Source organism: Nomascus leucogenys, chromosome 15 (genome assembly GCF_006542625.1).
Source record: "Nomascus leucogenys isolate Asia chromosome 15, Asia_NLE_v1, whole genome shotgun sequence".
Lineage (NCBI taxonomy): Eukaryota > Metazoa > Chordata > Mammalia > Primates > Hylobatidae > Nomascus > Nomascus leucogenys.
In genome coordinates this window covers 67508918-67524392 of record NC_044395.1, presented here as the reverse complement: position 1 = coordinate 67524392, position 15475 = coordinate 67508918, and the positions used below count along the sequence as shown (strand labels likewise).

The window sequence follows — 15475 nt, the reverse complement described above, 5'->3', positions numbered from 1 at the left end:
GTTCACGCCTGTAATCTCAGCACTTTGGGAGGCCAAGGTGGAAGGACTGGTTGAGGCCAGGAGTTTGAGACCAGCCTGGGCAACATAGTGAAATACTGTCTATGCAAAAAATAAAAAAACTAGCCAGGCATGGTGGTGCATGCCTATAGTCCTAGTTGTTCAGGAGGCTAAGGCAGGAGGATTGCTTGAGCCCAGGGGTTCGAAGTTGCACTGAGCTAGGACCACACCACTGCACCCCAGACTGGGCAACAGAGAGCCTGTCTCAAAAATAAAATTAAATAAATAAATAATTTATGTTTTAAAAAGTCAAAGCAGGAGGTACAGCTGGGAAAGAGGTTGGGATGGGCATATGGAGTAAGTTTCGAGGCTGGTAGGAAGTTTAGAGAGTTCACAGATAAGTGTCTTTCTTTTCTCCTTGAAACAGTGCATCTGATGAGAGCAAGGGATGGGATGGGGGCAAGAGAAGAGGGATGAAGTTTATTATGGCTTTGGGGCAGAATGGGAGAGGGAGCTGACCAAGGTTGGACTGAGATGCTGAGCTGAGAATCTGCTGAAAATGGAGACTGTATTTGCAGTGAAACCTCTGAGCAGGGGTTGTACAGGCCAGGAAATTCACTTCTGCCTTGCTCATTTCCAGTCAGTGGCCCCTGTGCCTTTTGGGGTCACTTCCTGACAACTTCCCCCGACCACTGTTTATTGCTTTCTTCCTGCAGCAAGTCAGAGGGCAAAGGTCTTTAACAGCTTCTGGAGATGGTGCCGCAGTTGTGCTGCTGCCTGCCAGGATTGATGCAGGGGAAGTCTGTCTCCTGGGATATCCGGGCCCACAGCCACAGTAGAGAGTTGGAGCAGAAGCTGTTTCCAGGGTTCAGCCATGGCAGGGTCTTGGTGTCTCTCAGGAGGGTAAACAATGGCACAGATCATTTCTGTCAAGGGTCTGGGCCACAGTCAGAAGTCCTTGGCCAGCTTTCTCTCTAAGCACATTTTTTGGCTGAGAAAGGGGAACTCTCCAGCTTCCTCTTGCAGCATATCATGACCCTGAGGTCCTTATATCCACAAAGAGCACTTTGTCACAGGCTACAGTTGTCAGCACCAGCTAACCCACTATTGAGGGCCTAATGTGTACCCAATGTATAAAACTTAGTGTGAAAGAATGTTTTGTTACAAAGCAGGATGATCAGACTGTCGATTTACTCGGTGAAAAAATACACGTAAAGCACCTACTATGTACCTTGCACCGTACTAGGCTAATGATGCATGAGCCACACACCCGTCAATCTATAGAACAGACCCTATAGTGATCAGATCCCAGTATTAATCACATCCCACTCTGCAATATTCAAGCTCTAAAGATCAAACCTATAACATCAGTCTCAATAATTCCACTGTCGGTGAGTTCTTGGCTTGGGGTGATTATGAGACTTGGTGAGGGTATTAACTTCCTGGACCCACCTGGAATTTGAGGTCACAGCCCTTTCTTCTTTTTAAGTACGGTTGGTCCTCATTATTTGTGAATTCACTTAATCTCTAAAATTTATTTGTAACTCCAAAATCAATACTAGCATTCCTGGACATGGGCAGAGACATGAAAAATTTGAGTTACCTAATGATCACATTCCCAGCAGAGGCTGAACAAGACGATGTTCTGCCTTCTTGTTTTGGCTCTCATGCTTGTAAACCAATGTCCTTTTCAGGTCTATTTACTTCAACTTTTTTTTTTTTCATTTTTTTAGTGCAAAAAGCTGGTCATTTCACTGTTTAAATGGTCCCCAAGTGTAGTGCTGAAGTGTGGTCTAATGTTCCTCAGTACAAGAAGGCTGTGATGTGTCGTATGGAGAAAATACATATGTTAGATAAGCTTTATTCAGGCATGAGTTACAGTGCTGTTGGCTGTGAGTTCAATGTTAATGAATGAACAATGTATATTAAACATAAGATGTCTTTAAACAGAAACACACATCAAACAAGGTTATGTATTGACCAGCTGACAAAAAATGTTATGGCTAGAGGCTCTTAGGAACCTAACTAAATGGTGAGGTATGGGCTGAGGTTGGGTTTGGGCCCATGTCCTACTAGTCCTCTCTGTGTGTCCGCCATCCAGAGACTGAGCACCAGTTGCTCATTCTAATCGCCACCTACCTCTGGCTTTTCTGGCAAAGAAGAGGGGACACCACTCACCCCAGCCTCTCCCTAGGTGACAGCCACAGATGCGGATAGTGGCCCATTTGGCCTCCTCTCCTATTCCTTGGGTGCTGGACTTGGGTCCTCTGGATCTCCCCCATTCCGCATTGATGCCCACAGTGGTGATGTGTGCACAACCCGGACCCTGGACCGTGACCAGGGGCCCTCAAGTTTTGACTTCACAGTGACAGCTGTGGATGGGGTAAGTCAGTAGACCATGGGCAGGTTGGGATGTTGGGGTAGGGCACTCACCAGGGCCAGACGAGGCCCACCTGACCTATGGCTGCATATCCCACCAGGGAGGCCTCAAGTCCATGGTATATGTGAAGGTGTTTCTGTCAGACGAGAATGACAACTCTCCTCAGTTTTATCCACGGGAGTATGCTGCCAGTATAAGTGTCCAGAGTCCACCAGGCACAGCTGTGCTGAGGTTGCGTGCCCATGACCCTGACCAGGGATCCCATGGGCGACTCTCCTACCATATCCTGGCTGGCAATAGCCCCCCACTTTTTGCCTTGGATGAGCAATCAGGTGAGGATCCTCCCATTCCCGGGGCCTTCCCCCAGGTCCCCCTCCCCACCTGCCTAAATGATGTCCTACCTACCTCTTCCATAACCTTTCTAGCCCTATTATGTTTCCTTATATATCTCTGCTTCTATCCTTCCTCTCAGGGCTGTTGACAGTAGCCTGGCCCTTGGCCAGACGAGCCAACTCGGTGGTGCAGCTGGAGATCGGGGCTCAGGATGGAGGTGGCCTACAGGCAGAACCCAGTGCCCGAGTGAACATCAGCATTGTGCCTGGAACCCCCACACCACCCATATTTGAGCAACTACAGTATGTTTTTTCTGTGCCAGAGGATGTGGCACCAGGCACCAGTGTGGGCATAGTCCAGGCACACAACCCACCAGGTATTATTTAGCTTTATACCCACTTGGTGCCAGACCCAAATACCCCAGTATAACCCTCCAGCACCATCTGAAGATACCTTAGAATATCACAGGGCAGATAGCCCCAGTATAAAACACTCCTGTACCAATGCCCAACACCTCCTTAGGCACAGTGCAGGCACACTGCTTCATGAGGCATAGATAGGAATGTCACCTCAGTGCCAGCCAACTTCTTTGCCAACCCCTGCCCCTCCTCCTAATATTTTGAAAGGCATGGGTGTGGGCATTGCCTAGTCCTTCTTGGGATCAGACTCTGGGTCCTGACAATAAGTGCCCCTCCATCTCTTTCCTGATCCCTTTTTCGTCCTCCCTAGGTCGCTTGGCACCTGTGACCCTTTCCCTATCAGGCGGGGATCCCCGAGGACTCTTCTCCCTAGATGCGGTTTCAGGACTGTTGCAAACACTTCGCCCTCTGGACCGGGAGTTACTGGGACCAGTGTTGGAGCTAGAGGTGCGAGCAGGCAGTGGAATGCCCCCAGCTTTCGCTATAGCTCGGGTGCGTGTGCTGCTGGATGATGTGAATGACAACTCCCCTGCCTTTCCTGCACCTGAAGACACGGTATTGCTACCACCAAACACTGCCCCAGGGACTCCCATCTATACACTGCGGGCTCTTGACCCCGACTCAGGTGTTAACAGTCGAGTCACCTTTACCCTGCTTGCTGGGGGTGGTGGAGCCTTCACCGTGGACCCCACCGCAGGCCATGTACGGCTTATGAGGCCTCTGGGGCCCTCAGGAGGGCCAGCCCATGAGCTGGAGCTGGAGGCCCGGGATGGGGGCTCCCCGCCACGCACCAGCCACTTTCGACTACGGGTGGTGGTACAGGATGTGGGAACCCGTGGGCTGGCTCCCCGATTCAACAGCCCTACCTACCGTGTGGACCTGCCCTCAGGCACCACCGCTGGAACTCAGGTCCTGCAAGTGCAGGCCCAAGCACCAGATGGGGGCCCTATCACCTATCACCTTGCAGCAGAAGGAGCAAGTAGCCCCTTTGGCCTGGAGCCACAGAGTGGGTGGCTATGGGTGCGGGCAGCGCTGGACCGTGAGGCCCAGGAGTTGTACGTACTGAAGGTAATGGCAGTGTCTGGGTCCAAAGCTGAGTTGGGGCAGCAGACAGGCACAGCCACCGTGAGGGTCAGCATCCTCAACCAGAATGAACACAGTCCCCGCTTATCTGAGGATCCCACCTTCCTGGCTGTGGCTGAGAACCAGCCCCCAGGGACCAGCGTGGGCCGAGTCTTTGCCACTGACCGAGACTCGGGACCCAATGGACGTCTGACCTACAGCCTGCAACAGCTGTCTGAAGACAGCAAGGCCTTCCGCATCCACCCCCAGACTGGTGAGCACAGAGAACCAAATCCTGAGACCCCATAGCCTTATCCCCCGCCTGGTGAACATCCAGACAGGATCCCCAACCCCCAGCTCCCATCTCGCCCCTGAGAATGAGGATTTAGCCCTGGCATTCCCTCCTCCACTCCCCAAACCCCAGCTTCTTTGGTGCAGGCCTCAGGCTCTGCATCCCTAAACATCCTGTACATGATCCCCTTCTTGCACTCCCAGGAGAAATGACCACACTCCAAACCCTGGACCGTGAGCAGCAGAGCAGCTATCAGCTCCTGGTGCAGGTGCAGGATGGAGGGAGCCCACCCCGCAGCACCACAGGCACTGTGCATGTTGCAGTGCTCGACCTCAACGACAACAGCCCCACCTTCCTGCAGGCTTCAGGAGCTGCTGGTGGCGGCCTCCCTATACAGGTATGTGAAGTGGCAGGACTTTGTCCTGAGAAGTGTGAGAGGGAGTGGGGATCTCCCCATAGAGCTGTAGGTGTAGGTAAGAGACTGCCTCCTGGATTGGGTGTGAGAGCCGAAAAGAGGTACTGCCTGCCCACAGGTGAGGGAAGCTTTATCCTGAGTTGTCTGAAGAACAGGAAAGAGACAACTAGGTGAGTTGTGTTCCCACAGGTACCAGACCCCGTGCCTCCAGGAACACTGGTGACGACTCTACAGGCGAAGGATCCAGATGAGGGGGAGAATGGGACCATCTTGTACACGCTAACTGGTATGGGAGTAGAGAGAAGAGAATTGGTGGGTGATGGCATGCCCTCATGGCCTGCCCAGCTCTGGGCCCCAAGCTCTCATCTTCCTCTGCCTGTCCCCAGGTCCTGGCTCAGAGCTTTTCTCTCTGCACCCTCACTCAGGGGAGCTGCTCACTGCAGCTCCCCTGATCCGAGCAGAGCGGCCCCACTATGTGCTGACACTGAGTGCTCATGACCAAGGCAGCCCTCCTCGAAGTGCCAGCCTCCAGCTGCTGGTGCAGGTATGGTTGCCCTTCCCACAGTCTGTGCACCTCCCCTTGGCTACCTCTGTAGGTTCCCTTCAGTAGCTCCAGCTTCACGGGAGTCCTTGGGCTCCACTAACAGTCAGGCTATTCTGACCACTCTTTCCTACCACCTGGGAAGCCAGCTCAGATCCCCTTTTACACGGGCCCTCACAATTCTGTTCTCCCTCCCCGGTCCACAACAGGTGCTTCCCTCAGCCCGCTTGGCCGAGCCGCCCCCAGATCTCGCAGAGCGGGACCCAGCGGCACCAGTGCCTGTCGTGCTGACTGTGACAGCAGCTGAGGGACTGCGGCCCGGCTCTCTGTTGGGCTCGGTGGCACCGCCAGAGCCCGCGGGTGTGAGCGCACTCACCTACACACTGGTGGGCGGTGCCGATCCCGAGGGCACCTTCGCACTGGACGCGGCCTCAGGGCGCTTGTACCTGGCGCGGCCCCTGGACTTCGAAGCGGGCCCGCCGTGGCGCGCGCTCACGGTACGCGCTGAGGGGCCGGGAGGCGCGGGCGCGCGGCTGCTGCGAGTGCAGGTGCGCGTGCAGGACGAGAATGAGCATGCGCCCGCCTTCGCGCGCGACCCGCTGGCGCTGGCGCTGCCCGAGAACCCGGAGCCCGGCGCAGCGCTGTACACTTTCCGCGCGTCGGACGCCGACGGCCCCGGCCCCAATAGCGACGTGCGCTACCGCCTGCTGCGCCAGGAGCCCCCTGTGCCGGCGCTTCGCCTGGACGCGCGCACCGGGGCGCTCAGCGCTCCGCGCGGCCTAGACCGAGAGACCACTCCCGCGCTGCTGCTGCTGGTGGAAGCCACCGACCGGCCAGCCAACGCCAGCCGCCGTCGTGCAGCGCGCGTTTCTGCGCGCGTTTTCGTCACGGATGAGAATGACAACGCGCCTGTCTTCGCCTCGCCCTCACGCGTGCGCCTCCCAGAGGACCAGCCGCCTGGGCCCGCGGCGCTGCACGTGGTAGCCCGGGACCCGGACCTGGGCGAGGCTGCACGCGTGTCCTATTGGCTGGCATCTGGCGGGGACGGCCACTTCCGGCTGCACTCAAGCACTGGTGAGAGTTAGGTCTGGGGGTGAGGGCGAGGAAGGTGCTGATGTGGAGTGTTGGGGTCCCCACCAACCTGCCTTACTGCTCACCTAGGAGCGCTGTCCGTGGTGCGGCCGTTGGACCGCGAACAACGAGCTGAGCACGTACTGACAGTGGTGGCCTCAGACCACGGCTCCCCGCCGCGCTCGGCCACGCAGGTCCTGACCGTCAGTGTCGCTGACGTCAACGACGAGGCGCCTACTTTCCAGCAGCAGGAGTACAGCGTCCTCTTGCGTGAGAACAGCCCACCTGGCACATCTCTGCTCACCCTGCGAGCAACTGACCCCGACGTGGGTAAGACCTGGGGGGATGAATTATGAGTGGGATGGACTGGGGCAAGAAAGAGCATTTTTATCCTCTGATCGCCCTCCATGCTGCCCCTCCTCAGGGGCCAACGGGCAAGTGACCTATGGAGGCGTCTCTAGCGAAAGCTTTTCTCTGGATCCTGACACTGGTGTTCTCACGACTCTTCGGGCCCTGGATCGAGAGGAGCAGGAGGAGATCAACCTGACAGGTACATGTTGACAGGACCCCAAGAGCCTGAGTGAGGTGTTGTAAACACCAGTGTTACCTGGAAAGAATACCCAAAGTACTACCTTCTAGAAGTTTTTGCCTATTACGACAAAGCTCCTGTTATGTTTTTGGACCCTTTTGGGGAGTCGAGAGTTTGGCAGGGTGCACGGTCAACTGACTTCTAGACTGTCACAACTGTGACCATACAAATTCTAAAATGCATAATATCACAGCTATGCCCTCCAGGCCTCCCTCAGATACTGCAGCCATTTAACAGAGGAGCATTTTGATACTGAATATTGGAGAGGTCAAGTGACTTGCTCAAGTTCATGCAGCTTGGAAGTGGCAGGGCTGGGACTTGAACCCAGATCTTTTCATACCTCATTTAGTGCCTTTCCTGTTACACCACCACTAGTCCAAGATATATCTTGTATGCACCAAGCATGGGAGGTAGGACACATGTATGTTTATGTATGCATGACACATGTGTGCCTGAGAGGTATGGAGAGATGGACATTTTCTGGTTTGTGTGCACCTAGTGAACATCTATGAACACCGTGTGGTGTGGATTTCTCCATGTGGTGAGAGCAGACTAGACCTCATTGATTTTGCTTCCCCACAGTGTATGCCCAGGACAGGGGCTCACCTCCTCAGTTAACGCATGTCACCGTTCGAGTGGCTGTGGAGGATGAGAATGACCATGCACCAACCTTTGGGAGTGCCCATCTCTCTCTGGAGGTGCCTGAGGGCCAGGATCCCCAGACCCTTACCATGCTTCGGGCCTCTGATCCAGATGTGGGAGCCAATGGGCAGTTGCAGTACCGCATCCTAGGTGAGAACCTTCCCACTCCCACTAACTCAGCATCCACTTGCCTAGTTCTTACTCCTTCTTGGCTGCTGTCAGCCTCAGTGCATGTGTCTGGGTCTCCTTTTCCCTCTTGATGTCGTCCACCGTTTCTTTCATGCTTATACCCAGTGTATCTGGGTATCTCATTCCATGCTCTTTATCTCCCTGTGTGTCTCTGTTTCTATCTTCCTATTTCTTTTCTTTCTCATTTGTCTCTCCCTGTAGAGCAGTCATTCGCAAATTTTTGGTCTCAGAAACCCTTAACACTCTTAATTTTTGAGAACCCTAAGGAGTTTTTTTTATGTGGGTTATATCAGTATTTACTGTATTAGATAATAAAACTGAGATGATGTTAAAATATGATTGTGAAACAAGCCAATGAAGTATACAGCTTGCCAGTATTTCTGTGTAAGCACAAGGAAATACTAAGATTTCAAGTAACAATTTGTTGGACCGTAATTAATTTCAGAGATTAAAGCAGATATAACTGAAGATAGCCAGAACAAACTGAATCTCTGAAGGCACACACATTCATGTTCTAAACTTTCTATCTAGAATATTCTAGAACACACAGGAATACATAAGCCACACATTCCATTAACCAAGACATTATATCATCACGTCATAGAGCATCTGCAAATTCTACTGTACATCTATGAGATAATGAGAATAAAAAGGCCATATAATGGCTTAGTAGTGCTATGAAATAATTTTGATCTTATGCACATGAAAAGGACTTGGGGGACTCCCAGGTTTCCCAGGCCACACACAGATGATACCAGCTGCTTTATAGTATCTTCTGTTACTTTCCGTTTCTGTTTTTCTCTGTTTTTCTTCGTTTCTGTCGTAGGTTCACTTGCTTTTGTGCACATGCTCACTCTCCTGTTGTCTGTAAATCACCCCCATCCCCGTGACACATGTATATTTATATGTGCATGCCCTTCTCTGCAGATGGGGACCCATCAGGAGCCTTTGTCCTAGACTTTACTTCTGGAGAGTTTGGCACCATGCGGCCACTAGACAGAGAAGTGGAGCCAGCTTTCCAGCTGAGGATAGAGGCCCGGGATGGAGGCCACCCAGCTCTCAGTGCCACGCTGCTTTTGACAGTGACAGTGCTGGATGCCAATGACCATGCTCCAGCCTTTCCTGTGCCTGCCTACTCGGTGGAGGTGCCGGAGGATGTGCCTGCAGGGACCCTGCTGCTGCAGCTACAGGCTCATGACCCTGATGCTGGAGCCAATGGCCATGTGACCTACTATCTGGGTGCCGGTACAGCAGGAGCCTTCCTGCTGGAGCCCAGCTCTGGAGAACTGCGCACAGCTACAGCCTTGGACAGAGAACAGTGTCCCAGCTATACCTTTTCTGTGAGTGCAGTGGATGGTGCAGCTGCTGGGCCCCTAAGCACCACAGTGTCTGTCACCATCACGGTGCGCGATGTCAATGACCACGCACCCACCTTCCCCACCAGTCCTCTGCGCCTACGCCTGCCCCGCCCAGGCCCCAGCTTCAGTACCCCAACCCTGGCTCTGGCCACACTGAGAGCTGAAGATCGCGATGCTGGTGCCAATGCTTCCATTCTGTACCGGCTGGCAGGCACACCACCTCCTGGCACTACTGTGGACTCTTACACTGGTGAAATCCGTGTGGCCCGCTCTCCTGTAGCTCTAGGCCCCCGGGATCGTGTCCTCTTCGTTGTGGCCACTGATCTTGGCCGTCCAGCTCGCTCTGCCACTGGTGTGATCATTGTTGGACTGCAGGGGGAAGCTGAGCGTGGACCCCGCTTTCCCCGGGCTAGCAGTGAGGCTATAATTCGTGAGAATGCGCCCCCAGGTGGGTCCCCATCCATTTCTTCCAGATTCAAACTCCCAAATGGGCTGGGGTTGTGCTTTGAAAACGTCCCCCAAACTCTCCCAGTCTCGCACTCACAGTCCAACAATACCGTTCTTTCTGCAGGGACTCCTATTGTCTCCCCCAGGGCCGTCCATGCAGGAGGCACAAATGGACCCATCACCTACAGCATTCTCAGTGGGAATGAGAAAGGGACATTCTCCATCCAGCCTAGTACAGGTAAGGAATAGAAGCAGGGGTTCTGTGCAGGACAGGCTACTGGGGAAGCAGGTTCTTTGCATCAGAGGAGCCTTTGATGGGTGAAGGGCTGTCCTTGAGTAAGGGGTCTCAGAGAAGGAGGCTCCAGGGCAAGCAAAGGGGGCTGTCACTGATGCATTCTGCCTCCCCCAGGTGCCATCACAGTTCGCTCAGCAGAGGGGCTGGACTTCGAGGTGAGTCCACGGCTGCGACTGGTGCTTCAGGCAGAGAGTGGAGGAGCCTTTGCCTTCACTGTGCTGACCCTGACCCTGCAAGATGCCAACGACAATGCTCCCCGTTTCCTGCGGCCCCATTATGTGGCCTTCCTTCCTGAGTCCCGGCCCTTGGAGGGGCCCCTGCTGCAGGTGTGGGGTGTGATGGAAAGATGGGGGGGGCAGGGCTAGTCAGACTTGTCTGTGGCCAGACCAGTCCCAGCAGCAGCCTCCTACCCTCACCAGGTGGAGGCGGATGACCTGGATCAAGGCTCTGGAGGACAGATTTCCTACAGTCTGGCTGCATCCCAGCCAGCACGTGGATTGTTCCACGTAGACCCAACCACAGGCACTATCACTACCACAGCCATCCTGGACCGTGAGATCTGGGCTGAAACACGGTGAGGCCTGGCCCTGTGGACCCAAGACCCCATCTTGGGCCTGTCCAGTTTCAAGCCCTGCCTTGAACTCATCTTGGTCCCTTGGCCACATCCTGAATTCCCCAGCCCTAAGCTCTGTCCTGAGTCCTCCTGGCCCTGCCCAGAGTTCCCCCTTATTGCCATGTCCCACCCAATGATTGTGCTTTGTGTCCAGGTTGGTACTGATGGCCACAGACAGAGGGAGCCCAGCCCTGGTGGGCTCAGCTACCTTGACGGTGATGGTCATCGACACCAATGACAATCGCCCCACCATCCCCCAACCCTGGGAGCTCCGAGTGTCAGAAGGTGAGGCTGGGTAAAGTGGGTGGCATAAAGGGTGGTCGAGAGACACTTTTCTCCACCCTGCAGCTCAAGGTGGGGCTATGTCCATGCCAAACACACTTGTCTCGTGTATTTCAGATGCGTTATTGGGCTCAGAGATTGCACAGGTAACAGGGAATGATGTGGACTCAGGACCCGTGCTATGGTATGTGCTAAGCCCGTCTGGGCCCCAGGATCCCTTCAGTGTTGGCCGCTATGGAGGCCGTGTCTCCCTCACCGGGCCCCTGGACTTTGAGCAGTGTGACCACTACCAGCTGCAGCTGCTGGCACATGATGGGCCTCATGAGGGCCGTGCCAACCTCACAGTGCTTGTGGAGGATGTCAATGACAATGCACCTGCCTTCTCACAGAGCCTCTACCAGGTATTGACACCCCTGGATCCACCTACACCTGGGCCTGGGTTGTTCCTGTTGGAGGGAAGTATCAGAGCTGGCAGCTGCTGAGGTGGGCTGGATGTTGGAGCTGATGTGGGAATGGGAAGGTCCCAAGTCCTGTGAACTACATCCTGGTTTTGCATGCTGTAGCCAGAAAGGGGAGAAGGTGGGCATTTCCCATTCGGATACTTTGGAGTAGGGGCTCCAAGTTGGAATGGACGCCAAGCAGGGCTCAAGGAACCAAGCTCCAGAACAGGCTGCATGGACAGCAGGGCAAATGGGAAGCCTGGCCATAAGCACTTCTCCTCACACTTCAGGTAATGCTGCTTGAGCACACACCACCAGGCAGTGCCATTCTCTCCGTCTCTGCCACTGATCGGGACTCAGGTGCCAACGGTCACATCTCCTACCACCTGGCTTCCCCTGCCAGTGGCTTCAGTGTTGACCCCAACAATGGTGCGTCTTTCCCAGGATCTGCCCCTTGCCTTTGACTGTGTTGGGCTATAATCTGACCTCATTCCTTGAATTTGTTACTCAAACTCTTTAACTCCTGGATCTCTGGCCCAGGGAGGACATTTCCTCCCCTCTGTCTTCATTATAAGCCCCTTGTTGACTGCATGTCTAGAAGCTGTTCCCTAAGCTGTGAATCCTTGAGGCCATCCCCTTGTCTCCCAGCAGATAGGCCATTCCCTGAGTCTGACTTCCAAAACCATTTCCTAGACCCTGAAGGGTCACTCTTCTGTTCACTCACAGCCATTGCTGAATATATTTCTTTCCCTTCCGTTCTCATCTCAGGGACCCTGTTCACAATAGTGGGAACAGTGGCCTTGGGCCATGACGGGTCAGGAGCAGTGGATGTGGTGCTGGAAGCACGAGACCACGGGGCTCCAGGCCGGGCAGCACGAGCCACAGTGCATGTGCAGCTGCAGGACCAGAACGACCACGCCCCGAGCTTCACATTGCCACACTACCATGTGGCTGTGACTGAGGACCTGCCCCCTGGCTCCACTCTGCTCACCCTGGAGGCTACAGATGCTGATGGAAGCCGCACCCATGCCGCTGTGGACTACAGCATCATCAGTGGCAACTGGGGCCGAGTCTTCCAGCTGGAACCCAGGCTGGCTGAGGCTGGGGAGAGTGCTGGACCAGGCCCCCGGGCACTGGGCTGCCTGGTGTTGCTTGAACCTCTAGACTTTGAAAGCCTGACACAGTACAATCTAACAGTGGCTGCAGCTGACCGTGGGCAGCCACCCCAAAGCTCAGTCGTGCCAGTCACTGTCACTGTACTAGATGTCAATGACAACCCACCTGTCTTTACCCGAGCATCCTACCGTGTGGCAGTACCTGAGGACACACCTGTTGGAGCTGAGCTGCTGCATGTAGAGGCCTCTGACGCTGACCCTGGCCCTCATGGCCTCGTGCGTTTCACTGTCAGCTCAGGTGACCCATCAGGGCTCTTTGAACTGGATGAGAGCTCAGGCACCTTGCGACTGGCCCATGCCCTGGACTGTGAGACCCAGGCTCGACATCAGCTTGTAGTACAGGCTGCTGACCCTGCTGGTGCACACTTTGCTTTGGCACCAGTGACAATTGAGGTCCAGGATGTGAATGATCACGGCCCAGCCTTCCCACTGAACTTACTCAGCACCAGCCTGGCCGAGAATCAGCCTCCAGGCACTCTCGTGACCACTCTGCATGCAATCGACGGGGATGCTGGGGCTTTTGGGAGGCTCCGTTACAGCCTGTTGGAGGCTGGGCCAGGGCCTGAGGGCCGTGAGGCATTTGCACTGAACAGCTCAACAGGGGAGTTGCGTGCACGAGTGCCCTTTGACTATGAGCACACAGAAAGCTTCCGGCTGCTGGTGGGTGCTGCCGATGCTGGGAATCTCTCAGCCTCTGTCACTGTGTCGGTGCTGGTGACTGGAGAGGATGAGTATGACCCTGTATTTCTGGCACCAGCTTTCCACTTCCAAGTGCCAGAAGGTGCCCGGCGTGGTCACAGCTTGGGTCATGTGCAGGCCACAGATGAGGATGGGGGTGCCGATGGCCTGGTTCTGTATTCCCTTGCCACCTCTTCCCCCTATTTTGGTATTAACCAGACTACAGGTGCCCTGTACCTGCGGGTGGACAGTCGGGCACCAGGCAGTGGAACAGCCACCTCTGGGGGTGGGGGCCGGACCCGGCGGGAAGCACCACGGGAGCTGAGGCTGGAGGTGATAGCGCGGGGGCCTCTGCCTGGTTCCCGGAGTGCCACAGTGCCTGTGACCGTGGATATCACCCACACCGCACTGGGCCTGGCACCTGACCTCAACCTGCTATTAGTAGGGGCCGTGGCAGCCTCCTTGGGAGTTGTGGTGGTGCTTGCACTGGCAGCCCTGGTCCTAGGACTTGTTCGGGCCCGTAGCCGCAAGGCTGAGGCAGCCCCTGGCCCAATGTCACAGACGGCACCCCTTGCCAGTGGCTCACTGCAGAAACTGGGCCGGGAGCCACCTAGTCCACCACCCTCGGAGCACCTCTATCACCAGACTCTTCCCAGCTATGGTGGGCCAGGAGCTGGAGGACCCTACCCCCGTGGTGGCTCCTTGGACCCTTCACATTCAAGTGGCCGAGGATCAGCAGAGGCTGCAGAGGATGATGAGATCCGCATGATCAATGAGTTCCCCCGTGTGGCCAGTGTGGCCTCCTCTCTGGCTGCCCGTGGCCCTGACTCAGGCATCCAGCAGGATGCAGATGGACTGAGTGACACATCCTGCGAGCCACCTGCCCCTGACACCTGGTATAAGGGCCGAAAGGCAGGGCTGCTGCTGCCAGGTGCAGGAGCCACTCTCTACCGAGAGGAGGGGCCCCCAGCTACTGCCACAGCCTTCCTGGGGGGCTGTGGCCTGAGCCCTGCACCCACTGGGGACTATGGCTTCCCAGCAGATGGCAAGCCATGTGTGGCAGGTGCGCTGACAGCCATTGTGGCCGGTGAGGAGGAGCTCCGTGGCAGCTATAACTGGGACTACCTGCTGAGCTGGTGCCCTCAGTTCCAACCACTGGCCAGTGTCTTCACAGAGATTGCTCGGCTCAAGGATGAAGCTCGGCCATGTCCCCCAGCTCCCCGTATCGACCCACCACCCCTCATCACTGCCGTGGCCCACCCAGGAGCCAAGTCTGTGCCCCCCAAGCCAGCAAACACAGCTGCAGCCCGGGCCATCTTCCCACCAGCTTCTCACCGCTCCCCCATCAGCCATGAAGGCTCCCTGTCCTCAGCTGCCATGTCCCCCAGCTTCTCACCCTCTCTGTCTCCTCTGGCTGCTCGCTCACCCGTTGTCTCACCGTTTGGGGTGGCCCAGGGTCCCTCAGCCTCGGCACTCAGCGCAGAGTCTGGCCTGGAGCCACCTGATGACACGGAGTTGCACATCTAGCTGTGGCCCAGGCTGGGCCCCGACCTGGGATGCGCACAGTGTCCCCAATGCAGGCCCCACTCTGAGCCTGCCCTGGGCAGCCTCGGACTATGACTGGCTACGGGGAGGCCGCCACCAGGCCCCAGCTCTCCACCCTGAACTCCCCAGCCCCCTCAGAGCACTAGGACCACAGAAGCCCTGTTGGTCACTGACCTGTGACCAGGTCCAATGTGGGGAGAAATATGAAGGAGGTAGCAGCCCTGGGTTCTCCTCAGTGAGGGCTCCCTGCCCTGCACCAGCACCCTGAGATGGAGCTGAGACTTTATTTATTGGGGGTAAGGGGATGGAGGAGGTCCCTCCAACATGTTTGGACCCAGCTCCTTTGGGTTCCACTGACACCCCTGCCCCTGCCCAGAACCAAGTGCCAATTCTCACTCTGGAGCCTTAATAAACTGCAATTTGTATCCAGTCTCCAGCTTTGTTCTATAGGGATGACTGGAAGACACCTGGCAGAGTACTGTGGATACCTCAGGAGGCACAGAGGGGTGGTGGGGCGGGGATGGCACTGGGAGCTCCGGAGCCTAGCCGGAGGCTGATGATCACCTCTCTCTGCAGCTAATCTTTTCCTTCTAATATGGGTGAAGAGGCCAGCAGAGCCTTGAGAGGGATTAGTTGGGTGGGAGAGGGGATCTTGGGGATGACCAGCTCTGGGCCCGAAGTTCTTAAAATAAGTTGGGGTGGGTACAAGAGC

At 55.6% G+C, this 15475-nt stretch overlaps 1 protein-coding gene across 2 annotated transcripts in view; it reads left to right on the top strand.

Moving 5' to 3' along the window:
- DCHS1 (dachsous cadherin-related 1) overlaps positions 1 to 15193 on the top strand; it is a 44379-nt gene extending 29186 nt beyond the window's left edge. For both annotated transcript variants that reach the window (XM_030829319.1, XM_030829320.1), the window contains exons 3-21: positions 2192 to 2380; positions 2478 to 2709; positions 2850 to 3086; positions 3440 to 4465; positions 4687 to 4880; positions 5088 to 5184; positions 5285 to 5442; positions 5649 to 6513; positions 6601 to 6840; positions 6935 to 7060; positions 7682 to 7891; positions 8858 to 9736; positions 9860 to 9973; positions 10145 to 10356; positions 10450 to 10604; positions 10798 to 10928; positions 11043 to 11326; positions 11656 to 11794; positions 12134 to 15193. In XM_030829319.1, coding sequence (XP_030685179.1) covers positions 2192 to 2380; positions 2478 to 2709; positions 2850 to 3086; positions 3440 to 4465; positions 4687 to 4880; positions 5088 to 5184; positions 5285 to 5442; positions 5649 to 6513; positions 6601 to 6840; positions 6935 to 7060; positions 7682 to 7891; positions 8858 to 9736; positions 9860 to 9973; positions 10145 to 10356; positions 10450 to 10604; positions 10798 to 10928; positions 11043 to 11326; positions 11656 to 11794; positions 12134 to 14745 — 8100 coding nt within the window. In that variant the 3' untranslated portion in view covers positions 14746 to 15193. The remainder of the gene's footprint in view (positions 1 to 2191; positions 2381 to 2477; positions 2710 to 2849; positions 3087 to 3439; positions 4466 to 4686; positions 4881 to 5087; positions 5185 to 5284; positions 5443 to 5648; positions 6514 to 6600; positions 6841 to 6934; positions 7061 to 7681; positions 7892 to 8857; positions 9737 to 9859; positions 9974 to 10144; positions 10357 to 10449; positions 10605 to 10797; positions 10929 to 11042; positions 11327 to 11655; positions 11795 to 12133) is intronic.
- Positions 15194 to 15475: the final 282 nt, after the last annotated feature.